This window comes from Trachinotus anak, unplaced genomic scaffold (genome assembly GCF_046630095.1).
Source record: "Trachinotus anak isolate AG129_WGS33_773 ecotype Australia unplaced genomic scaffold, CSIRO_AGI_Tana_v1 ptg000004l, whole genome shotgun sequence".
NCBI classification, from domain to species: domain Eukaryota; kingdom Metazoa; phylum Chordata; class Actinopteri; order Carangiformes; family Carangidae; genus Trachinotus; species Trachinotus anak.
Genome location: NW_027273855.1, coordinates 25072722 through 25098889, shown reverse-complemented (window position 1 = coordinate 25098889; position 26168 = coordinate 25072722). Strand labels below are relative to the sequence as shown.

The 26168-nt window shown below is 38.9% G+C and overlaps 3 protein-coding genes and 1 non-coding gene across 6 annotated transcripts; all 4 read right to left on the bottom strand.

Moving 5' to 3' along the window:
- Positions 1–19: 19 nt before the first annotated feature.
- Positions 20–9805, bottom strand: kansl2 (KAT8 regulatory NSL complex subunit 2). Its single transcript, XM_071477428.1, has 10 exons — positions 9676–9805; positions 7962–8219; positions 7680–7852; positions 7436–7550; positions 6952–7115; positions 6625–6788; positions 5687–5783; positions 4586–4839; positions 3191–3382; positions 20–1173 (listed from the first exon to the last, which is right to left on the bottom strand). The coding sequence occupies exons 2-10, from the start codon at positions 8210–8212 to the stop codon at positions 1084–1086; spliced, it is 1500 nt and encodes a 499-aa protein (XP_071333529.1). The 5' UTR covers positions 8213–8219; positions 9676–9805; the 3' UTR covers positions 20–1083.
- LOC139621212 (small nucleolar RNA SNORA2/SNORA34 family) lies at positions 5332–5465 on the bottom strand. The gene has a single exon (XR_011690950.1). It is a non-coding gene; the product is annotated as a small nucleolar RNA SNORA2/SNORA34 family (small nucleolar RNA).
- A 225-nt stretch (positions 9806–10030) lies between the features above and the next one.
- ccnt1 (cyclin T1) lies at positions 10031–17879 on the bottom strand. 3 transcript variants are annotated; one of them, XM_071477426.1, is made up of 9 exons: positions 17678–17878; positions 16932–17013; positions 16698–16826; positions 15903–15963; positions 15122–15184; positions 14950–14995; positions 14596–14759; positions 14388–14458; positions 10031–14265 (listed from the first exon to the last, which is right to left on the bottom strand). In XM_071477426.1, exons 1-9 carry the CDS (start codon positions 17848–17850, stop codon positions 12952–12954), a joined length of 2103 nt encoding a protein of 700 aa, XP_071333527.1. In that variant the 5' UTR covers positions 17851–17878; the 3' UTR covers positions 10031–12951. The 3 variants fall into 3 exon arrangements, with proteins under 3 accessions (XP_071333527.1, XP_071333526.1, XP_071333525.1); XM_071477425.1 differs by having other exon boundaries at positions 14950–15005; positions 15123–15184; XM_071477424.1 differs by having other exon boundaries at positions 14950–15184; positions 17678–17879.
- A 1536-nt stretch (positions 17880–19415) lies between these two features.
- Positions 19416–24331, bottom strand: sarnp (SAP domain containing ribonucleoprotein). Its single transcript, XM_071477415.1, has 11 exons — positions 24199–24331; positions 23137–23236; positions 22825–22868; positions 22646–22716; positions 22317–22368; positions 22114–22187; positions 21504–21541; positions 21327–21352; positions 21168–21236; positions 20807–20893; positions 19416–20677 (listed from the first exon to the last, which is right to left on the bottom strand). Exons 1-11 carry the CDS (start codon positions 24229–24231, stop codon positions 20636–20638), a joined length of 636 nt encoding a protein of 211 aa, XP_071333516.1. The 5' UTR covers positions 24232–24331; the 3' UTR covers positions 19416–20635.
- Between the last annotated feature and the right edge of the window lie 1837 nt (positions 24332–26168).

Here is a 26168-nt window from a genome sequence, read left to right as displayed (position 1 = left end):
TCATTAAGAAAAGCTGAACTACTGTATCAGAAAATAGTTTATTTGTGGATGAGATGTGTCCCTTTTTTTGTTGTTTTAACAGATGTAAAAACTGAAGCCACAGAAACATGAAAACAAAATAAATACACCCACATGACAAAGTAGTACAATCAATGAACATGTGGTCTAATTATCTATTGGAAATAACCCGGAAACGTCATTCTTCTGACCGTGACCTCCATGAAAAGGTCAATTCTGTATCAGTATTTGTGGAAATGAAGGTACCAATATAATACTTACTGGTTCCCACTGCTACTTAAAGGATAACTTCATATTTTTAAAAGATGAGGATTCAGTAATCTGCCCTCTTTGTATCAAGTTGGTACTTTTTTCCAGAGTCTTTAAAACGAAATCCCCTTTTTGTTACTAACCCTCCACTGCAGCTCAGCACATAAACAGTCTTGAGTCACAATGAGGAAATTTGGTTACTAGATTCCAAATGAAACATTAAATATTAGCTATGTTCTACATCTTGGTTGTATTATTACGTGACTTTTCACCCCAGGCGACAACAGAAAACTTCCATAGCTGTACATTTAGAGGAGGTATGTTAGTTTCCTTCTCCAGCGTGTTGTTTATTTCAGATCATAGTGATCTAGAAGACAAAATAAATCCCTGGAGATTGAGAAGAGTGGCTGTAGACTGAACACATCTTTTTATATTACATTTTCTGTCTGTTTCTATGTCAATGAAACTGTATTTTACATTATACAGTAATAAGGCATTTGGGCCTTAATATAACGTGAGGCTGCTCTCCTCTAATTGCTCTTTAATTGCACAATGACGAGTTTGTTAACACCATTTTGAAGTTGTGTTTCCCAGCTCTGTACCCCGCTCTGCTCTGAAATGTCTAATTGTGACTCCTGTGTTCCCCGTGGTGTTGTTTTCTTCCACAGTACCAACATCTTGAGCGCCAGTGGGAACCAGTAAGTACATTATTGGTACCAGATTCATACCATGAACTGACTGTTATCACAGGCTGTTTTATTGAGTGTTATAAAGTCAAACTTGTTTGTTTGATAATGCTGCAGAGGTCAAGCTTGTTCATCTGGGAGCATCAACTGTAGCAGCATCGATGTCTTGGAGTGAATTATCAGTGGCATCTTCTTCACCTCCTACAACCTCTGACACCACCTAGGTGGAAGAACAGGAAGTTAGGAGACAGGACTAACTTTTTATTGGTGCAGACTAGAAGGTGGAATTTTCTAGCCAAAAAACTCTTTTCTGCTTTGTCACAGCTGAAATGTTTCTCAGTGTCTGGGCCATCGTTCAACATACACTCAGCTTGGCTAAAACTAATTCAGCTAATAAAACAGTCCTCCTTCACGAAGGTTTCAATGTTCAGTTTTTGTTGAAACTGTGTTAAGAGAGGTGTTGATTCAACTGTCAGACCATTTTTCCGGCTGTGGTCTGTGATGCTGTTGAACTTCATTGCTTTATGTTGACAAGTGATATTTTTTTTTCCCCCCACCGCATTCAAATCAATGTGGGTAGGCTACACAACCATTTTATTATACTTTTATTATGAAATTTTGTTTTGTGTTGTTTGTACCTGTTTTATTTTAGCAGTATTCATTTCTCATGTTTTGGTAACCGGCTTTGGTTGTTAAGGAGGGAGAGCACTGCATGTTTGTTTGTTTTTGTTTTGTTTTTTTTATGTATGAATAGATTGAACCTTGACAAGAAATAAGGCAGAATACACTAGCGAGCTATGGCAAAAAAATAAAAATAAAAAAATTCAAGTAAATTTTTGGGCTTTTTCTGCCTTTATTATCAGTCGACGATAGAAGATAGGAAATAAGAGGAGAGATGGGAAACAGCATGCAACCAAGTTGCTGACTGCACCAAAGAACCATTTATCTCAAAGGCACTTTGCAGAAGTGGCAATCCATGTTAGCCTCTTTTCACAGAATACAACAAGCTCCACACTCTCCTCCGCTGGAAGACTTTCAGCGCATAGAATTGCCAGAACTATGGCCAAAGTTTATTGTTTTGCTACATGTTCAAAACATGAGCTTTACAGATGGATGAGGCAGAGATGTGTCATTAAAGGATAAAACAATTTCACAATTCTGTCTGAAAACAGGGTGCCCATGTGGACATAACAGGTTTTGCTCACTGTAATGGTCATTCCCTCTGTTCATACTGGTCACTGAGGGACCCCTTCCTAATGCACCTCTGATGTAACTCAGCTTGTTTGACGTTATTGTTCTGTGTTCATAAAGGTCCCTTCCTAACAGGTTGCCAATGAAAGTGATGGGGGGCAAAATCCACAGTCTTCATTTTATCATCTTCATTCTATGCAAAGAACGTATTCCAAAGTTTGTCATAAGTTAATATGACGATTTAGCCTCCGAGTAGGACAAAAAAAAGTGAGTTGCTTCCAAAGTAAGGTTTTTAGGTTTAAGGTTTTCTGGTTCACTGGACAGTGGGTTCTTTCTGAGCTGCAGTGGAGGCATAACACAAAGAGGGACATTGGTAACTCTGGCAGATAATGGGGCTGAACAATATATCAAAAAATTATCACAATAGCTGCAATATTTTTGATACAAGCAAAATGTGTCACAACTTAGCATAAATGAAGCATCGTGGTGCTACGGAGATGCCCACGGCCTCCAAATCATCATTTTTGTTTTTCTTTCAGTGAAAATGTCACGTAAAAATGACCATTCCCACTGAGGTCAGTCATATTGCAATATATGCCAAAATAATCACAATGTTTTAATTTTTTTTGCACATCACTCAGCCTTAGAAGATTTCAACCTGTATACTTAAACCCAGACTGCTGAGCCTCATATTAACTTCAGATAAACTTTTGTATAGGACAAGGACTGTGGATTTTGTCACCCATTACTTTAACTAAAGGCATAATAAGATAGGATCTCTTGCTGACCAGTATGAACAGGAGGAATTATAGCGAGGAAAAAACTCTTCAAAATGGGCATTTGAATATTGTTTTAAGACAGACTTGAAAAAACATTTCTCTCTCCTTTAAGTTGCATTTCTTTCCCCCAATTTACATTCATTCATTGCATACCTGGACATGTCTTGAAATTAATATTGTTCAGTCTGACACAGATTGTGACCAAGATTTTATTAGACCCATCTCTGACAGTGTGACAAACAACAAAGCCCCTTGTTAAGAGTTAACCTGGTCATCCATGATGGCATCCACATCTCTTTCTGAGGCGTCCAGGTCGACCTGGTCTGGGTCTTCTCCAGTCAGGATGTCCATTGGGGCCTCAGCAATGGCTCTGATGGTCTGGTCCTCCAGGGCCAAGGCTGTGTCAAACTGAAGAGGGGACGGAGGGCCCTGCATACCATCCCCTTCCACATCCAGGTCCTGTGTAACAGCAATATTTTGAAATCTAAATATAGAATTAAACTTGTTATAGATACATGTTTGTTTTATGTTTACACCACTGACCATCAAACATTCTTGTTTTGGTATAATTGATCTAGATTTACATAAAGAGGTCAATGCAAACAGCTTCAGGTGTTTGCCACTTTGTGTGTAAGAAGTTTTTGACTGTGCTTGTGCCACGCCAAGCTTTTGTTTAAGCCCAATTCTGTGTTTGGTGACACAACTAACTCTTGCTTGTCTTAAATGTTAAAACACAATTCATGTGCTTAGTTTCTTCAAAAGATACCAGCTGTACTTTTTTTAGAACGTATTCACATGTGTAGTTCTGTTCATTTGGTTGTTTTTAAAAAAAAAAAAAAAAAAAAAAAAAAGGCCCATTGCCTTTTAGTTCTGTTCCAGTTCATAATCATACTGACTTTTTTTTTTTTTTTTTTTTTTTTTTAAAACATGAAGTCCTACAGACTGACAGGCAAATAATGGATTTTTCACTTAGAGATCATCACAATAATTTTACCATGGTTACCAGAAGATACTGCATGAAAATATAGATCACTCTTGACAATTCACTATCAGCAAGTCAATTTCATATTAGTGAAGATTTTGAAATCATGCTAAAAATCATCAATATCACACAGCTCACATACACACACACACATACACAGGAACTTGATCTGACACAAGCACAAAGTTTACTCTGCCACGGCTCCCTGGAGCCAGGTGCCATTTGATGTCAGTGACTGAAATCAACATTTACTCGCAGCTAGCTGGAGAATGATTAAGGTTTAACCTCGACCAGCTATTAAGTACAATGCATTCTTGGTATTTGAGCAGATAAGACCTTCAAGAATTCTTCCTGCATTTTACTTTCTCGCTGCCGCCCCAGACATTTCTGAGTCAATGCTGTCAGATTGCTTTGAGTGAATCATTTTGGTTTACTTTTTGTGTGAAAAGAAACCAAATCAAGGGAAAACACAAGTTAAACAACAGAGCAAACAAACTCTATGCTTAATAAAGCCCTTAGATTGAGAGATTGAGTTTGAACTGGAAAAAAAGTTACAGTAGTTTTGAAAGCACCCTATAATACCAGCAATCCAGCATCTAATAGCAAGTATGGAACATGAGATTTTTGTAGAGTACACACACACTAGAGGAGAGTGGTTGGGCAAGAACACATCTACGTACATCACTGAACTCTAAGGGAAGGCTCTCTGTGGGCTGAAGCTCCGCTGCACTCAGATACATGTCTTTGCTTGCAAGGGTGAGCTGATCCTGTGGTGGAGGTTCCTGCTCGGGCTGGTACATGGGGGGAGGCAGGGTGAGGTGAAGCGGGCAGCGAGGATCGTCAGACTGACCCATGTGCACGGTACGGTCACAGGGGACATCTTTTAGTCCTGGACACATTTTAAAAAGCACCTGATTGCTGTCCTGATAGATGTCTGAGCATCTGGTTGTCAAGGAAAATGACACTGACACACACACACACACACACACACACAATGAACACTAGAACAAACAGATAAAGAAACTGCTCCCATCTTTAAAAGTAAAACCAAACACCAAGTGCTGACTTGTGGGCTCTGATTAAGAAACTTTAGTACTAAAATTCTTCCTATTAAAACAATCTTGGTGCATAATTCCTCATTCTAAAGCACCTTATCGTGTAACTGCACAAGGCTCAACTCTAGTGAAGTCAATGGCTGAGTAATTTTGCATGAGTTGGTGATTTCTGTCTGAGCATAAACTTTGAGTTTGAACAGCTTGTTCACAATGGAACACTGGTAACAAGACACAGTTTAATCACCATCACCATCCAAGTTGGCAAATATGGAAACTACCATGTAAACCCAGCATGAATGAATAAATAACATGGAAAGCATGAGACTAGACTAAATGATTGGGGGTTAAAATAAAGGCAGGTTGGGAAGGGCTTTTGTTCCTTCCAACTGAACTGATTAGCCCCTTTGTAACTCTGGGAAAAATCAACAGACCACAGGAAGGAGTTAATGTAGGCTCCCTTTGAAACCAGCAGCTACTGCAAGCTGTTGGTCTTGATTGGGGCCAAGGTGATATGGCTCAAAAAGAGAAAGATGAAGGACAGTTTAAATGAGCAGAGAACCTGTAGTCATACTTGAAATGTAAATGACAAAGAAAGTCATAAACAAACACGGTTTGAAAATGCAAGTTTTTCTTCCATTCAACACAGGAAAACCAATCTGCGGTTTCTTGTACGGAAGGTCATGCTATTGGTGGCTGAACCCATGCTGAAAACATCTTTGAGGATACGTGAGAGACAGTGGCGGGTCATAGGCAGGCAGGGATTGGTACATCGGGTTCCCTCCACAAAAGAGATGCACTTCTCAAGGACTGTTCTTGAGTGTGGCTACAACAGAGGAAAATTGTGTTAGATAAAATCACACTACACAGTTTCTTTCATAACTACAATCAATAGATAATGCTTGAGAACATTGTCATTCCAAGATGCCCCAAAATGATCAGAAAGTTTAGTGAAATTCCTTGAGTTTCTTTCAAGTGTCTCTTCTGTTGCGCTCAAATACGTCAAGAATAATCTTAAAACCAAAGGCATGTATTATCCCAATTCACTGTGGTAAACATACTTGAGGATACTACCCCCAAATTACATTTAAAGCACAACCACCACCCCCATTTTATTAAATGAAATTGTGGGTCAGATCCCCAAATTACCAAAAATATGACATCCTCTCAGCATTGAAAACATAGGAGTCATTATCTGAAAAATATGTATTGAGTATTTTCTCCAACTTTGTTAACCTTTATGGGAAAAACGACATAAGGCACAGGATATCAGTTTATTCTTAAATTAATTTAAAACAGTTAAAAGCTGCTGACAACATCTCATGGATCCTGATGCCCATGTTGTCACAGCTGTCAAGGGGACATCTGTATTTCTTCAGTAGTAATGTAGTTAAAGTTAAAACTGTTGAAAGCAAAGTCTGTGACTGGGATGTTGTTCCTGGAAAGAATCACAAGCATAATTCCCTTCACCCATGTACACCGAGGTGGTGGCAGAAGTTCAAACAGAGACATCTTAAAAAACTCCGCAAATAAGCTTCATGTTAGACACCACTAAAAGTAAGAGAGAACTTTTTTTTGCTTTGGTTAAATTACTCTTTAACGTCCGTTTAATGTCTCAAATGGTCATCTGTGCTACTGCTTTCTACTCTTGACTGTGATGGTCATACCTGAGGAGCTCCTTCTGTCACAGCCTGCCTCCTCTCCCTCAGCTGCCGGTGCAGCAGGGCTTCCACACCGTACCGACGACGGTATCGGCGCAGAGCTTTGAGCTTCTTCAGGTTCTCTCTTTCCTTCATGGACAGTCCCTCAGGACCTGTCAGCAGACTGCTCCCTGTTATCAGCATAAACAAATACACATAATCACTTAGGCCTGTGAGGCAAGGGCTCTGTGAACATGAAAGGGTGTTGGTTCATTTCCTAAAAATAACTGTTGGAACAGCTAAGTAAACAAAGCAAAAATACATTTAGTCTGTCACCAAAAGTTGTATATTTACCCAGAGTTTCGTGCTCCACTTTGCGGTTGTGCAGGTATCTGCGCTTTTTCTCCTTCAGCAGGTGCTGCAGGCGTTTGAACTGGTCAATGTATAGCGACTGGAGCCTGATGAGTTTTTCTCGAGTGATGAGAGCCACCTCCTCTGCTGTGTATACTCCTGCATGTCTAAGAGCACACAAAATAAATATGTACCATGCCTAATGTCATAGTATACTGTTTTTGCAATTACAAGAAATAAACATACCTTGTTTTTAGTATGTATATTGACTTTACTTTATTTCGTTTCAAGTGTGCACAGGCTACATTCTCAATACCTGCTCAGAATTAGTTTGTAGCATCAACTGGGACACGGCTATTGTTTAAGGCAGATAATTGAAGATTTGAGCTGGTACACAGTGTAAAAGTGCTTATTCACACTACAATATATGTCAAATAAAATGACAATTAGAGTAAAGTGAAAGAGGTGATTGGATAACACGGCTTACTTCAGAGGATCCTCATGATCACTGTCAACACTGTCGGCTTCACTGTCAGGGTCTCCTCTCCATGTCTGGTCAAGTACCAATGGTCCCTGCTCCTCCTCGCTCAGACTGTCCTCATCTGCTCATAGTGATTTTGGTTAAACATCAAAATTATATGTATACATAGATTCTACCTACACAGCAGAACAAACAAGATTCACGTGTCTGACGTATCTAGAGTTGACAAAGTCCGAACTTGACCATTTACCTAAAATACGATTGGCTTCAGAGCGGCCTCCGTCAAGGCTGTGTGTCTCAGCACGGTTGTACCCACTAAGCTGAGATAACAGCATCTCTGGGGATGGACCGGCAGACACCTTTCTCATCTGAGCACGAACAGCCATGGCATTCCTGCGAGCATGCTCTGCACAGAACGTCACTCTGAAGAAGAGATGGAATCATTGAAGAAGAGATGTCAGAAAGCTGCTTGGATTTGTTGTCAGGTGTCTGTTATCAAGCAAGAGAGATTCTGAGTTTGTTTTCTACTCACCCATCTTTCTTCTCAGCTTTTGGTGCAGCGTTTGGGCAGCGTTTGCCATTCTTGGCAGAGACATAGCTGCACTGCTTGTATGGGGCATTCTTGTCCTCAAGAATGTGTTTGATACAGAACTCGAGGCCTTCCAGACGGGGCTGAGTGCATGGTCGCTGGGTGAAGGAGCAGGCCTGAGGCTCCTGAGGTCGTGGTGTCTGGGTCACCCTGTTTCGACTCGATGGCAAAACATGGATTCGTATCCTGTTCATTGCAAGTCTGCAAAAAGTATTAAGAAAGTACGAATTTTGATTGAATGATTGATTTAATTGATTTTTTAAGCAAACATGACAAAGACTCTCAGATTGCAACTTCTCAAAAGCAATGCTTTGCTGCTTTTCTTTTCTGAAACCACAGCTCAATCATCCACAAGCTCATGTCACGATAACAGCATACCTGCGGCATAACCATGAGCTCTCATTACAATATTAATGCAACAAAGCTAATTTTTCATTTCACAATCAACACTATAACACATGTAAGTAAATAAATTACTGTTCTTGTGAAAGTTAGAGCAAGCTAAATATTATACAATACCCCTGTTTGATCGTTTTCCAACTGCCTGTGTAACATAACCATTTTAATTCAATCATGATTGCGTGATCATGCCTGCACTTACAGTTTAATTAGTATTATTAGCTCAATAAGAAAGATTGCAAACCCCCCTTGCAAGTTAGCTGTGTGGGAACACTTTTGCTGTCTCGCCCCCAAACCAAAAAACGCACAACAAAAACAGAGGTATGAACTGAACCTTGGCTCAACAATTGACATCTGAGCTCAACCGTTGATTTGCAGAATTTTAAAACTCATAGTTATTTTCTGACATTTCATACACAAAATGATAAACCAAGATATTCAATATGGTGGCAAGAGCTACACTAACAACTAGAGATGAAAGAGGTAGTCAACTGATTACAAACCTTTTTAATAAAATAACTGCTTAATACCTTTTAAGCAAAAACACCAAACACTCCTTGGTTCCAGGTTCTCATATTTGAGTTTGTTGCCTGATTTTTGCCATTTATGATATTAACCATATCATAAAGAATATCCTTGACATTTAAAAATATCGCTTGGAATTAATACAATACAATGGATATCTTAAGACTACTCTTGCGTTTTGTAGGCAAACAATTAATCGCGATATGGAATATGGAAGCTATAGTTATATGTAATAATAGTCACCATGCTCATGTTTATGACAGTTGAAGATATCCTGATTAAAATTAACTGTTGTTAATCATCATATTAAGTAGCGTTACAACAGGCGGTGGCAGGTCAGGTGGCTTGTCATAGTCCAGTCAAGTTTGTTACAAGTTACACATGGACAGCGTTTATAAATCTGTCAACAGTTACAGCCTTATTAACTTAAAGGAGGAAATGTTTTTATTGCAGAACGACATGAAGCAATACATTTCTCTATGCTGAATAAATCTAACCAGGCGCCACACCGCGCTTTAGCCCGCCTCTCTCTACTGCGTCACTCTTTCAGTTATTGGGTCGCCATCTTTGTTAACAGTTGCTAACACTAGCTAACCGCTAATTTTCACAATTCGCGGCTAAAAACCGAGTTTTACGAACTGCTGACAACAGAGAGTCGTCTTTCTCGTTATCATGGCAGAACCGCGGTGCTAGAAGACGAATATATCCTCGTTTTGTGTTTATAGTCGCTTACCTTCTCTCAACTGTCCGATCGAGTCTAGCTCCTGCAGCGCACTACACCGATTTCCCTGTGTTCAGTAATAACTGCCACAGCCGCCGCAGTTACACACTGACCCCACCCTCTCTGAGCTCTGATTGGCCAAAGCGTCAGAGATCAAGGTATTTCATTGGCCAATTAACCTGCCATTCAAAGTCGCATCGAACATAATATCTGTTACACCCACAATATTGCAGCAGTTAAGTTTTATGAAAACATGTAGGCTAAAGCAACAAGCGTTTTCTTAAAATATTTATTGACTTTAATTGAGAATAAAGCAACCACGTTATATCAAAAAGACAGTGTTCACATATACTACCAGTCAAAAATGTAGGAATACCCACCATTTTTCCAGTTTTTATTGATATTTAAGCAGTTCAAGTCCAGTGCATAACCTTAAATGGTACAAAGGTAAGTGGTAAACTGTTTAGGTGGCCAAAAGGCTGGCTGAAAAATCATGTAGATTTCACAGGGGAAAAAAAACAACTTACAGCTTTCCTGGAAGTAAATGAAGCCTTGAAAGTTTATGCAAACAATTCCTACAGGTCCCTTAACTTTTGCTGATGACTTACAAACCCTCTGTCTGTAGAATGGCAGTGTTGAAACAAAATGTTACTACGCCCCTGCATTATTAGGACAATACTGTACTGCAGGAACTAGTACTGTGTATTGCTATCAGAGTGGTGAGAAAAAAGGTGACATAGGAAGGCAGAATGGTTGGTCAGGGGTTCATCCTATAGCAAGGTGATGACCCAAAACATTAAAGGAACTAGACGATGGAAGATGAGCACAGTCTCCAGACTTAAACCCCATCATGCTGGTTTGTGATGAACTGGAACGCCACAAGCTTAAGATTCCATGATTCCTTTTTTTTTTTTTTTTTTTTTTAAAACCTTTATTATTTATTTGTTCTATGCTTTAATTTGAGAAACACTGAGACATTACACTGTAAACTTCAGTAACAACTGGAAAGATGGGGGTGTTCTAAAACGTTTGACCAGTAGTGTATAACCTTTTAACTGAAAGCAATAAAATCCCAAAACATTTCATTTCCAGACCTGAGTGTCACTAAAAACACCAAGACGTGAAAAGACATGAAAACTTATTGTAGCTATGTGATTTTGCATTGTTAGGTTGCATGAGTGTCTTCCGTTTTTCTCACATATGGGTTTATTTTTATTTTTGTACGACTTTCTCACAGCATTAAGTTAATACTTAAATGGGAAGATTTGTCCAAATCAAATAAAAAAAAAAATTCAAAAATGGCAATGATATATCGGATGACTATTCTAATAGTCTAACCATAATACATGTAACACTTGGTCAATTGCATTGTAGGCAATCCTACTGAGATAAATATTCAGTGCATTTACTGTTTCCCTGTTACAACCAAGAGTTGAATAACTAATAAAACCTCTGCTGCCTGAGCAAAGAGCTGTACTCTTTCAGCATATCTTCCATTTATCGAGGGAACAAAAATATTTTACAATTGTATGGCTGATTTGTTGTACTGCATTACTGTGAACTGCCTAAAACAAATTGTTGATTACAAACTGAAACAGAAAGCAGGTTAAGAGCAGTAACACTATACAATCAAAACCATTATAAAGCTTAATATGCATTAAATGTACAGATGATACCCGATTCTCTTGCCAACAAATAGCACCTTTTCCACTATTTTGCTCCAACACAAAATTTAAACATTATTTTCAGATTAATTACAGTATTATACTTCATGCTCATGACCCTGTAGTGGAGGTATGTCGAAAACCTGCTTTGCCGTGTATGATTTTTACACAACTAAAGAACACATGCAACATTTTTTGATGAATCATGGCTTGTGGAAGGATTACAAACAACAATCTGAAACTGAACAGCCACTAATTTAGTTTGAAGGTATGAAGTCAAAAGACAGCTTCAACATGACTAAATTGGAACAGCATGAATTGACAGGTGTACACTGTGGATTACACATATGAAACATCCCCACAGGAAATGCATAAATGAAAGACATCCATAAAGACAGACAAATGCCATACGATCAGTCATTGATAATCTGTATGTGAATACTTTGCTGCACGCTGTGCTCGATACGGTCACCACAAAGTGAGCACCAGCTCAAAAATGTATTTTTCTGCTATAGTTTCAGGGTGAAAATGTCATGTATCCATAAATGTCTATCTTTAAATGTAGCTGTGATCACCCTAAAAGACTCAAGGAAACTGATGGACAAATGACAGGATAAAAACTAATCTCTTCTCTAAGAGGGATTTTTTTGTTGGCAGTTCCTTCATTGTGACCATACCGGAAAGATATGTTCGAACTCTCTGAACCCTCTGAAAAACCATAAATGTATATGGTTGATATGAACTTTGTCCATTAGTGTAATCATTACAGAACTGAATATGAATATTTTACAACCATTTAAAACAATGACTGCAACACTCCAAATCTTAAAAACAAAAGTACAAACTTCCTCAATTTACATCTCTTTTTTTTGCTATTTTTTTTATAACAAAATGTAAAAAATATTTCATGTTTGTTTTCAACTTTTTTTACAATCTTTGTACAAGTTTACCAAATAATGAAGGAAACAAAAATAGATAAAACACCAGGGGTGGGGCAATCACCATTTTTTTGTGGTTATGGCTGAAGAAGAAAATATTTAAAAAGACAAAAATATTGAAAAGATGGCTTTGGAGACACACACTCTCAAACTAGCCTGTACAGTCTTGATGAAATATCCCTCTGCTTAAAAGGAACATAGAGGGGAAGCCTTAAAAAAGGTAGAAAAGGGGACTATGTTTTTTTTTTTTTAAGTATTCAATTAATAAATAACATCGATAAAAACATTATAAAAAGACAATTGGTAAGAAGACATTACAGGTATGTGATGGAAATCTGAGTTTCCTCATGATTTCAAGACAATGACTTCCTCTAAAAACACTTATCGGGTCCCATCATCACATTTCATTTGAGTTAAGAATAAAACCAAAAAATTATCTACACTTTGCTGTTAATTTTTTTCCTCACATTTTACAAGCTTTTCAAGCCTCTCATTATTGCCCCACTGTAAAAAGAAAAACTCACCATTTGTCTCACTAATACATTTCTCTGCTGTCACACCGAAGCCCATTAAAAAAAAAAAGAGTGAGTTTAAAAAAAAAAAAAAAAATTCAATACTTTATGTAACAAGATGGATGTTTGTGATGTCAAGCACAATGTACATTATAACATCTCCTGATCGGGAACTCATTTGGGTAACGGTGGCAGTGGTGGAGGTGGTTCTGAAGGCAGGGGTGGGGGTCTGGCGTTGTTTCCTCTGGAGCTGCTGCTGTACCGAAAGTCCCCATATTGGGATCTGTAGTCAAACATGGACGGCTGGGACGGCTGGACCCCCTGTGCGCTCAGAAGAGAGTTTAGCATTTCAAAAGTGTCCTGGTACTCATTCGACTGGGCTCCGCCTGCCGCACCGTGCCCATTAGTGTCCGTCTTGTCACTTTTGGAGTGCGAATAGCTCCCTTGGTGGTGGGGAAGGCCCAGGGCAGGAAGTATGTCAGTACCATGCCCCAGAGTTTGCCCAGAGGAGGAAGACAGGGACGGTAGCTGGTAGGGATTCCTAGAGGACTTGCTGACTTTTGAGGCAGGGTGAGAGCCTGCTGTGGGATCCTGGGAGTGTGTCCTCTTGCGTGATGTGGAAGAGGATGAAGAGCTCGTTCTGGAGGAGTCGCTGGGGACTTTTTTGCTGCTTCCTACTGCCCCACTGGAGCTAGATGAATGTTTATGTGAAGAGGAAAGTGAGGCACTGCTAGAAGAGGAGGAGGAGGAGGAGTGGTGGTGGTGGTGGTGATGATGGTGGTGATGATTAGACCGTTCCCTGTGCTTGTCCCTGCTCTTGCCCTCCTCTCCTGAACTCCCCCTTTGCTTCTCAGGCACTCGTATTCTGACCTTGATGTCCGGATCCTGACCTCTTGTACTGCTGCTGTGCCCACTGCTTCCTCCCCCTGCTACGGGGAAACGCATTTTCAGAGAGCTCCTGTCGTGCCTCTCCTTCTCCAGGGGGATTTTCAGAATAATGGGCGAAGGGCTGGACATGTCAGAGGAGGAGGTGCTGGACTGCTGATGATGCTGCTTCTCTTTCCTCTGCTGCTGACCAATGAGAGCCTGTGCAGCATTGGCATAGTCCCTCTTCACACTGGCCTCCATGTTCTCCAGCTTCCTCTTCTGTGCAGCCAGGACATCTGCGTTCTTGGCACGGTACTCACTCAGCGATACTTTAGCCGGGGCATGGACCTCATGATTGGGCTGCTGCTGCTGCTGCTGTTGCTGCTGCTGCTGCTCAGATCCAGCCTGACCTTTTCCACTCCAAGTCTGAGCACTGCCAGATGCACCCCTCTCCTTATCACCCATGGATGAGGAAGAAGAGGCAGATGGTGGAGCTGAGAGGCTCATCAGGCCTGCCACAGTACTCTCCGATGAAGCCATAGAGATCATACTCATCATGGTGTCCCTCTGGTCACCCTCCTCCTGGACTTTTGGCTTGGCTTTGGGTGTCTGACCTCCAGCCTGGAGGCCAAGAAAACAGACAATTACTGGTAAATGAGTCAACTAAAATTGCCCCAATGATGCAGGATGACTTTGCTGTGCTCTGTAGGTTACAAAGGACCGATGGGGGGAAAAAGATGTACCTTCCAATTGCGAATCCGTTTCAACCGGCTGGGAGTTTTCTCCAGAATCTGCAGGAACTCATGTGTGAGCTCTGAGGGAAGTTACATGTTAGTTTAATGTTATGAACCCCCAACATTTATCATATTAACCTGTAACGGTTGTATGATCTTTGGGTCCTTCTCAAACACATTTTACTACTTGCACTAAAAGGTCATTTGCAGCACATACCATCCAACAGTTCCAGTGTGACTGTTGGATCAACGTACTCCCACCAGTGTTTGCCATCTGTAGACACAGGGATCTCCCAGTTGGACCATTTGCAGGCGAGATGGATGCACACACAGGCCACAACCGGAGGACTATACTGCAGGCAGAACGTGGTCAAGTGCAGACTATGTGGCGGGATATGTCCCAGAAGGCAAGAAAAAACAGAAACAGGACGAGAGAGAACAGACATTCAGTATATTGAGTTTGAGGATTATACTCAATATGCACAAGAGATATGAAAAAAACGCTCTACAATTTTATAGTTGATATTCAAAGACACAATAGCTTATGTTTTACAGTAAACTGTGAACATACCTGTTGGTAGCCATAAAGTATGATGTTTGAGCCAAATCCTTACTCGCTGGAACAACAACAGAACAAAGAAATACACTTGAAACCTTCAAATTTACAAATGAATGTGCTACAATACAAAGATGGTAAAATATATCACAACAGAATTTCACAAAATTGACGAGTTGATATTCACCTCTGACCAACTGAGTGCACTTGACAACATGAGTATGTGGATGGTCAATGGTGATTTCAAAAGCTGCAATAAAAGGGGACAAACATAGGTAGAGTTTAATAAATAAAACTGATATATGTACCAGACAGTAGTATGAAATCCAATTTCCGTGACAGATTATTTCCCATTCAGTAGTTATCATTAACAAAGGTCCCTGAAAATCAGAAAATAATACTGTTACACCAGACTAAATGTTGCAGAAAATAATGTGGAATATCACTTTGCATGGGGTCTTCTGATAACATCCTGGTCAAAATGAAAATGTCAACTGTTGAATGTGAAAAATATTAATGGCATGTCAGTTAAGTTTACAACTTATATCTTGTCTCTGGTTCTGTTCATTCTGTTCATGACAGTGAATCCAATCAAATCAAATGTTATTTTCTTCAACTCCACGCTTGAAAACATGGCACAGGATTAAGCAAGCTCTACCGGACATTCTAAAAGCCACCGTTCATGATAATGCAGCAACTCATCACAAAGACCTACAACAAATGGTTTAAAAATGTGAAGGAAAAAAGGAAATGTGAGGTGTTAAGGACATAAAGCAAAAGAGGGGAAAAATGGGTGAAGTAACCGCGAGTCAAGCGATGCTAATATGAAGCATGAATGTCACTTTCCAGTGCGTCTAACTGCATATGGGGGTTCTGTGGACACAAATAAAACACGTTAGCGCTATTTTTGTAGTCACGTGTGTTTCTGGAGGGAAATCAAGGGACCCGGGTCTTCCTTCCCAACTTACCCAAGGTCTGGAGTATTATGCTCTCAAGAATGACCAGGTCTTGGGCTTGTTGCAGGTAGGCCTGAGGTTGAGAGGACAGGCACGTTACTCACTGGGCGCCCTCTATCTGTTGTCTAACAAGAGCAACTGGACACACTATGTGATGTCTGACCATTCACTTGAAAGGCTCTTTAAGTTAAAATAAGAGGTCTGGCAGCTGTCGTTCAAACACATTAAACCTACCTTTTTTGTACAGCTGATTAAAATCACATAGCAAGTACAGTTGCTCTTGTTTTACAACTAGTAGACATCACATTACCTGGATGACTGAAAACCTACAGACACTGGAATGTAATTCGTCTTTTGCTCTTTCAACCCACGAATCATGCAACCTCGACATCTGAGGTAACAAAAGCTCATAATAAAACACCTTATTTGCGCCCAGTTTAAATGCAATGTGAAACACAAGCATAAGAAAAAAATCAAAGTAACTGTTAACCTTATTCCAAGATAGATTAGATTTTAAAACATCAGGAGAAGAGAAATGTGATGACGAGCGTCACAAATTGGAGCAATGAAAAAGTTAGTGGCCCATTCAAATCTAATGTGAAAGGGTGACTACAAAGAAAGCTTTAAAGCCAAATTCTTGTTTCTGAATGACCACACAAACAAGAAATAATAGTACAATTAGGAAACCAATAAGAAGCTACATTAACAATACTTATCAAGTAACAGATTCTCTTTGAACTGTATTATTGCAGAGATCAGGTAAACACATGAGAAGACAAAGAAAAAATGCAGGTACTTTTCACTTACATCACTGCGTACATCTGGTGAAGGATCCTGAGGATTGAGGCAAGCGTGGGCCACTTTGATAACATGTTCAAGCTTTCGGGGCTGCTCCTCGACCTTTGCTGCGAGGAAGAGAGCTGCAGGAGCAATAACCTGTTGGGGGAAACCAAAATACCAAAATAAACTACATGTGATGGCACAATAACATACTGACGGTAACATAAGGGGTTTCAGATGGGTTTGACAAACAATACTTACATTTCTGTGAAATCTGGTGAAAGACTGGACCATGTAGAATCGGTGCATGTACACAATAGCTGTATTTATCGTAAGTTGGGACCTGACACGTTATAGTTAAGGACAAAGCGGGAAACAGCACTGAAATACCTGCATTGATTGTGTAATGGTGTTGAGACTTGGGTGATGAGTTACTTCAGATAAAAGCCAAAGACTTAACATTTAGCTAATAACTCGTGAAACTAACTGGCACATCAGCCTGTTATTACATCAGTGGCAGAACAACAAAGTTGAAGCTCCTGCTAGCTTCACATCGGTCTGAGGTTAGCCGGAAGCAGTTATTTTTAAATAACATATAAGAAAGTTAACCCTAAACGTATAACATGTAAATAACTTACACCAAAAACACAATCTTTCTATACATAACACGTTATTCTACTCTACAGATTTTCTCCATAAACATTAGCAGTAAGAGGCTAAGCTAATGCTAACGTCCTGAAGGCCCGCCGACCACAGAGGCCTTCACGGCCCCGGTTCAGCCTACTACGCCGCTCTCGGATAACGTTAGCAAGCCATCGTAAACACCGTAAAACCACAAACCACCACACAAAACAGTTAGGAAACACAAAAACAAACTCTGGGCCCTCGAACGAACACAACAACAAACACCGGCAGCGCTCTCTGCCGAACCGGCTTCTCGAGAAGCTAAACCTCGCTAGCTTACAAGCTAACGCAGGGCTACGGAGACGCCTCTCGACAAAAGATACACATTGAGCCGCTGTCCCATGTCCTGGAGCAGGTTCGCCGCCTGTTGTCTGTAGGACAGCTCCTTGTCGGGATCAAGTCCAGCTCGCCGAGATGGGCTGTTGTCGATCTGTTGTCGGGTGTAGTACCATTTGTTATTACAGCTTGCAGGGAGAGAACGAAACGAAGCCGCCATCACTGAGAAGGACGAGAGTTTAAAATTTCTGCGCGTCACAGGAACATACGTCACACCGGCGGTGGGGGTGGGGGGGGTGATGATGATGAAATTACGTAGGTGACCAGCAAGTGGCACCAAAACATCCCAATAGAATAAAACAGGATTTTCTCCTTGCAACCGAAAACGTGTCATTATTACAGTTTATAAAGTCTTAAAAATAGTGCTTTATCTTTTTGGATAAATCCCAAAAAATTTATATTATATTATAAAAAAAAAAAATCGTACAAACAAATCATAACAGCCCTTCCACTTGTTTGGAAATGTCCTTAGATTTTTCCAGATATTTTTGTTGTAACTTTTCTGTAGATTTTTGGCTGTTAAAAGAAGCGCTCTTTGGTTTTTATTATGTTTTCAACATAAAACAAAAATAATCTTATATAATAAATCTTTCCATGATCTTATAAATGTTTAATGTCCACAAATGTTCATTTTATTACACAGCAGAAAGCCAAATTTTAAAAGGAAACTTACATTTTTAAATTTCATTCATGAAATGCAACAGTATATTCAAGGTGTGTAACACCCTTTCATAGACTTTTTAAAATTTAGCTTTAACCTCTGGAATATTTCTATTGTAAATGTTTATTAGTTTGGTAATTTAAATTAATACATTACTAAATTAGTAAATTAGTCATTTAAAGTCAAAACAATGTCATGTCTTCTATCACTGGCACTGAAAAAACATTATATGAAGCCATTAGTTACAAAACCATCCACATGTAACATCGGGGCCCATAATTTAATGGGATGTATGGAACATTGCTCGGACCAAGATTAATAATTGCATTGGCCAGAAAATGAAATAATTCAGGTCGTAATACTGTGCAAAGCTCACCTGTAGCTGTCAAACTCATTTCTTAATATTCCAGGATTTCATCAGGTCAAAACATGAAACCTGAATGTTTCTGTATCAGGTTTCAAGTAACAGTGAAGTCTTAGTCTGTAAGTCCCACATTTTGTGATTTTGGTCCCAAATCTCAAGGGTATAACTCTGTGGGTCCCGAACAGAACAATCGTTCTGCAAAGTACCATGCAGTAAAATTGTGAGGATGTGAGAATGTTTTCTTACTGTATTACTGAGCTTTTGTTGTGTAATTTTACTTCTATAGCTCACTACTAACTTGATGTCCAAATCTCTGAATGTCCTAGAATGACGATGAAATTGTACGTGTGTGGCATTTCATACACTTTGTGATCATGCAGCAAAAGTGGTCAAACTCTATACTTAAATTTTTGTACAACGATCCTAAAACTTGAAAAGAAATATTATGACACAACCTCATTAAAAATGAATGATAACAAATATAAAACAATAATAAAAACAAGATATTCACCTTAAAGTTTAGTTTATCTTAGGTCAGATGCTTAAAAGTGTCAATATCAAAGATACCAAATCAAAGCACTCCAGTCTTACATTTGATGCAGTCATAGCACTGAGAAAAACTGTGACTGAAGTGACTTATTACCCTGAGAATGCAGGCATATATAGCATACTTAGAGTAAAAACGAGATATAAACCAAGCTGATATCAAAAAAATCAAAAACAATTTATTTTAAATCACAAAATGTTAGAAAATGGACAGATAACTAAAGCAGTGTACCAATGGAATCCCCAAGAGAAAACAAGAACATAACGGGCTGCCTGATAAATCAAAAGTACAATTAAATACAAATAAGTGAGTTGGATCATTTAAATGGAACATTAAAATAATCAATTGCATTACCTCTGATAAATACAGAATTTCATTCTTTCAATTGTCATAAGCAGGATATTTTTACTGTTCAACGTTTATGGTTTTCTCAGCCCCAACAGTCACATTTTACACATTTTCTATGTCACCAGCTGAAATCCTGTTTTCCTTATTGCATATATGATAACGAGAACATTTCTAGATGCTGCGTTGGTATCAGCACATGCATAATGTTGGAGATGCTACAATTTGAGTTTTGTTTCTTTTTATTCTCTTTGAACAAGTTGAAGCCACCTCACTGCTTTCTGATCTGTTGGTCTTAACTCTTCCTCCTTTTTCTGATTTGAAACAGCTTTTATCAAGCAAAGAAAACTGCCACCGGTGGCTCAACTTGTTACCTAATGTGACACTTCCTGCAGCTGCTTCACAGTTAATGTATTCCTTGCATCAACTTGCTCGCCTCTTCCATTTAATCTGAGTGGTTTTATGCAGCATTTTATTTTAGGATCATATGGTGACCGATTACCTGAGACCCAGAGAACATATTATTCCCACACAACAGCTAGAAGGCTTTTACTGTGAAGCAGTTGCAGGCGAGTAGTAACTGGACTTCCTGACAGAAAACAGTGAGGCTGCTATTTGTTCGATGAGCAGAAAGAGATGAGTAAAACAAAACTAACAACTTCCACGTTACACAGGAGTTCACACTGCCCACAGCCCAATAACTCCTGTATAAAAAGCAGGGAAAGGAAAATTATTGTTTGAGAGGAAACCGAAAACAAATGGCTCTCAGGAGTGAGAAAATGTAAACAGACAAATCAAATATTTTTCAGATTTATAATATCCACTACCTTGAGGCTCAGTAAATCATTTTCTAAAACTTTTTCTTTGTTTTCCAAACCATTTAATTGATTTAACTCACCTAGTTTTCTTTGTATTTAACTAGACCTTCGATCTACAGGAATCCTATTAGTGGCATTTGTTGTCTCTGGGAATCTTTGTTGTACAGCCATGAAAATGCTTTACAAAAAAAGTGAACTCTAAAACATTATTTACACTTTTCCAAATCTTTCAGCGCGCTTCATTTTCTTTGCCTGTAGAAAAACAAAAAGAAAACATTTATTTAAACATTTATAACTTACTACACTGTGATAAAATATGACTGACCACTAGTGTCTCAAGTCAAACATTTAAAAAAATGGAAGGAATGGTTAAAAAGTTACCTCAGTTTCATCTCCTCCACCTGAGCCTGCACTTGTTAAGGCCCCAAACCTCTCCTTCCTCTTTTTCAGCTTTTCATCGTCTTCCATCTAGAAAAAAAGAGTTGGTATCACTTTAATGACAAATTTAGACTCCAAACGGCAGAAAAACAAAACACTTAGACATTTCCATTTCTCTTATAATTAGTCTAAAATTGCAAAGGAACTTTTTCAGAAATATCCTTGTAATTCACAGCAATTTTGGGGGGAAATTAAGAGTGGGAAAAACGCTGTAATTGCAGAAAAATTGCGAAAGTTTTAAAGTGTAGTTACAACATGAATCTCTGCCTGAACTATGAGAACAACCATACAAGCTCATAGTCACCTTTTGTGAAATGGATGAAACGTTCATGCCAAATCTTTCCGCTCTCTTCTTCAGCTGATCAACGTTCACCTTTGTGAGACACAAGAACAAGCCACTTAACATCGTCTCATTAAATCAAGGAATAAAGAAATGTGCCAGCGACATTGATGCATAACTTACAGCAGCTTTACTGTTCGCAACGAGACCTGTTTGGGAGACAGAAGAATGAAGATGTTAAATATCACATGTTCCCAAAGCACTACAATATAATGTTGTTATTTCACATTATAGAAAAGTGAGACTGTTACTTCAGTCAAACAGTGAGTCAATCTAGTAAAGTAAAGATGGACTACAGACCTGGAGAGGGACTGGAAGCATCTGCGGGTGCGCCAAACCTGAAGAAAAGGGGTCGAATAAATTCAATACGGCTAGGTGCACTGATATTTACTTTAAATATAAATGCAGCTTTTAAAAACCTGGATTTTATTTTCAGAGTTTTGGCCATCATTTAACATGACACTGGACAAGATAAAATAATAAACTAATTCAGCATCTTAAATTCCATCCTACTGTATGTGAATTAGACCTTTATTCTGAAGGGAACAGGTTAACACTACTGTGCTTCATGAAGTGTTGAGGTAAGAAACATGAATGTTCACATGATCATATCAGATTAGCTAAACCAGGAAAAATGTGTGGTAGGAGAAAGTTGAACCAGTTTGTAAACTGTCAGAATGTTTGAAAAGTTTTTTTGTTAACTGTTCAAAATATATTTGGCCAACTTTGTTTGAAACCCATCTGATCACCTGCCTGCTTGTGTTTATTGGCCCTTTGTCTTTTTAATGGCACTGCTTCTTTCCCAGACATGAGAAATTAAGTGATTGACCTTAACTGTTAGAAGTGATGGCCAAAACTATAAAAGTAAGACCCAAATTAAAGGACAATCAGAGAGGTGTTGAAGCTTTACCTTGCTGCACGTATGGCCTTCTTGCTTTCACTTGTTGCAGGCAAGTTGAAACGTTCAGCTCTCTTCTGTAGTCTCTGCTCAACAAGAGGCAAAAAGTTTTAAATAAATACTTGCACAGTTGCTGATAGAAACTGCACACACGGAGGCATGCAGACTGAGGCTTCCAATCAAATTATTAATGCATCCAATCATGTCATACATACTTCACTGGCAGATAATGGGGGAGTTATCTTCACCACCTTCTTTTCAGTAGGTCTGAAAGACAAACAGGCAAAGAAGTGGATTAACCAAAGATTGATTTTGCTTTAGTGGTGAAAACTATTGAAAAACAAGAAACATGTGTTTATAATTTTGGGGGTCAACATGTGGAACATTTATACACCAAACCTGATGACCCACACACAGACAAGACATAATCAAGGATCAAGACTACTGCTTATAGGAGAGCAATAACTGATGTTACTCACCAATTAAAATGTCACATTTAGCTAGTTTGTTAAAAAGTATGTAGATTAAATGACAATAAACTTACGTCTCGCACTCAATAGACTCAGAATCCTTGTCGGCTTTATCGTTGTTGGCACTCTCAACTTTGGTGAAGTCCTAAAAGTAAAACATTAACTTTAATCACGACTTCAGGAAGTGGTGTAATGACGTCTGAGAGGGGAGAGAGAAAGAATAGATATTGTGAAAAAGCAGCAGTCACATTACCTCTGTATCCTCTGCCAGCACATCATCAACGTCCACATCTTCCTCTGTTGTTTGAAATATGGGATGAAGAAAGAGAAAGAGATGCAGATGGAGAGATCAGCAGTTTTATCAAATTAAATGAACAGAGCAGACAGCCTTCTTCATCATCAATACATCAAATCACATGTAAAGTGGATGACAGTGTGTACATATTTACATTTACTCATTTGGCAGATACTTACAAGTGAGGGACAACACTAAAGCTTCAGCACAGTAGGAGACCTTGATCTAAGTACTAAGTCTATTCAATATGTGTAGCGTATACATCCTTACCGTGCTCCTCCAGATAAGCTTGCAGTCGAGCGATGAGCTCCCCTTTGTTTCCTTTGGTCTCCAGACCTCGGGCCTCACACTCCTGCCTCAGTTCAGCAAGCTACAACAGCAAGAGATCAAGAAACAAGCACCAATCACCAATTTCGCCCCAGTTGTCAACACTTTTTATATACGGCCGTTTCTTGAGTACAAGGTAGTCCCGAATAAAACTGATCAGACTATGGATTACACAGAAAAAAACTATACAAGGGATCTGGACAGCGGGGTTGCAGTTCTTTGAGCACTAGGATCAAAATCTCATTCATCTTCATGGTATTTGGTTGGTAGCAGAAACTACAGATGGCTGACAAATTAAAGGGAAAGCTCGAGTAAGTGAGTGGAGAAACAGGATGGCAATGCCCCCATTTATGGGAAATGAGTCACTTAATGGTTTGATAAGAACGAAAATGTTGTGAATCAGATGCTGTGGCCTTCACAGTCTCCAGATCTCAACCGGATCTCTAACATCGACATGTTAAAGAGCGCTCTCCACCACCAGCACCATTAAAACACCAAATGAGGGAAAATCTTTTGAAAGACTGGTGTCCCTCCCTCCAATAGAGGCCAGATACCTCCAGGGTGCATTGATGCTGCTGTAACTGTTGAATTTCCCTTGTGGGTATCAATAAAGTTTCTTCCTATTTTACGCATGAGATCAATGGAGGTCAAACACTTCTGCTTGTTTAGCGGTGTCGTTAATTAGATAAAGCCCGGGACACTTAGTATCTAACAACAGGAGATTCATTTTAAGTTTTAATTCAAAACTATACTTTATCTGTTTATTTTAATTCACCCTCCGCGGGGTTCACGTTGTGTATTTTGACTTAGTTAGCCGTTAGCTCCGCGGCTGAATGAACAACGTGAACACGCCGGTTGTCGCTTCCGCACATTTTACTCCTCAAACTATCAACTCATCCGTAACTTCGCTCTTTGGTTCAACAGCTAACAGCATTTACAACATATTCTTTTGTGATAAAGTCACCTAACTCATGTAGCAAAACGTATATTTGTGTCACTACCAACCTTCAGCTTCTGCAGCTCTATCACTTCGGCCATCTTTCTTTGTTGTTGTATTACTTCCTCCAATCAAGCAGGAGCCGCTCTCCTTCTGAGCGGCGGCGCCTGCGCACAGCGCCGCCGCAGGACGGACGGACACACTGCAGGCCGCACCTGTGCACATTTACTGTTCAGATGTCTCGTTGAAAAATGGTCTATAATGACCTCAAAAGGGTTGAAGGATCTCTGACACTCAGTCAAAGTGTGTTTTCCCCCACAAAACTGATAATTGCGGTTAATTTAATTTTAATTTAATTTGGTGGAGGAAGATTTCAGACCCATTATATAAGTATAACAACACTGTAAAAAAAAAAATACTCCTTTACAAATAAAAGTTAAGAAGAAGAAGAAAAGAAAAGAAGAAAATATTACGAAAGTATAATCAGGAAGATGGACTTATAGTAAAACTTAAAATAACTAAATTAAAAAAAAAATATATAGTGATAATAGATGAACATCTGGCCCAGCCCATGTGGGAAGACACAGCTGTTTTACAAAACATGTATCCTCAAACAACATGCTCAACAAATGAGCAAAAGAAATATTACAACATCATAAATATTTATATTCTTTCAAACAGCATATGCTGTAGGCCTACAGGGGAAAGAAATTCCAAATGAACTTTAGAAACTTACATGCATAATACATATATATATAAAAAAAAAAGAAGTTATCCCCAATATTAAAGAGAAAACACAGGATTAGACCCTGCTATCACTGTCAAACTGAGGAAATGGTCTGTATACAGTGAGTTACATTAAATCATTGAGCAACACTATTATAATATTAGTGAGCTGTAAATGGTAAACGTCTCTCTAAAATTGTTTTAAAGACAAGAAATGGTCTGCAAAACTATTTCTTCAGCCAGCAGTGACATTTTAACAAACAAATTCTAAATTGCAAAAAAAAGCCACACTTGTAATTTCAGACTATCTGAGGGCCTTTCCCATGCTGAGGGCTTCCGCTGTTCCTCTGAATTTAAATAACATGTCATTTTGAGTGACCTACACATGTTAAGCAACTATATTTTTGGTTGTAACTATAATTAAATACTTTCTTTCTACCACAACACAGACTTCTTAAATGCCATAGAATTCATGGATGGATAATGATTTCATTAAAAAAGTGACAGTTTGTTATTATTACGAGGAATTTAATATAAATTAGTTTCGGAAAAATCCATCATTTACAGGGACGTACTGTATATGACGAATAATAAAGTCTATTTATGCTCGATTTTATAGTTTCCTTTCTCTGGTTTCGTGTTTGTCTCTTTGCAGGAGGAAGGATGAGAGCAGTGAGTCCACATTCTTGTTGCTAGGCAACAAGAGGCTAAACATAACTCATTGGGCATCCTGTTGCTGTCGCACGCAACAGATAGATGAGGGTGTTTAAAAATGACAAGCTGTTGTTTTACAGTTGGTTATTTGCTGAACTATTTCTTGTGCCGGTGAAGTTACTGAATGTTGTCACCTTTGGACAGAGCCAAGCTGTTTACCCCCGTTTCAACAACAACAGCAACAACAATAAAGAAGCCTATTTCCTTAAATGTCAAACTAAAATCTAATTCTCTAGTTTTTTTTCTAACCTTTATTTGCCATATTTTGCAACTCACACCTTCAGACAGATTTAATTTGTATCATCTTGTCTGATCCAGTGAGCAGTGTTTTTTTTTTTTACTTTATTGAGATCACATGTTTTATTGTATGTTTGCATTAATTTCATATACTAATACACGATGTGAGGTCATACAGTACATGTTAGAGATGCGGCCTGAGGGGAATTACCGGGTTCATGGTCAACATGACGACCGATGAAATAGGTCTGAACAGGATTTGCTGTGAATGCTGACATTGTTTAAAAAGAGGTTTAAACAGTGTCACCGTTTGGCATATGATATGGAGACAAAAAATCTTTCAACAAAGTGACTTTATAGT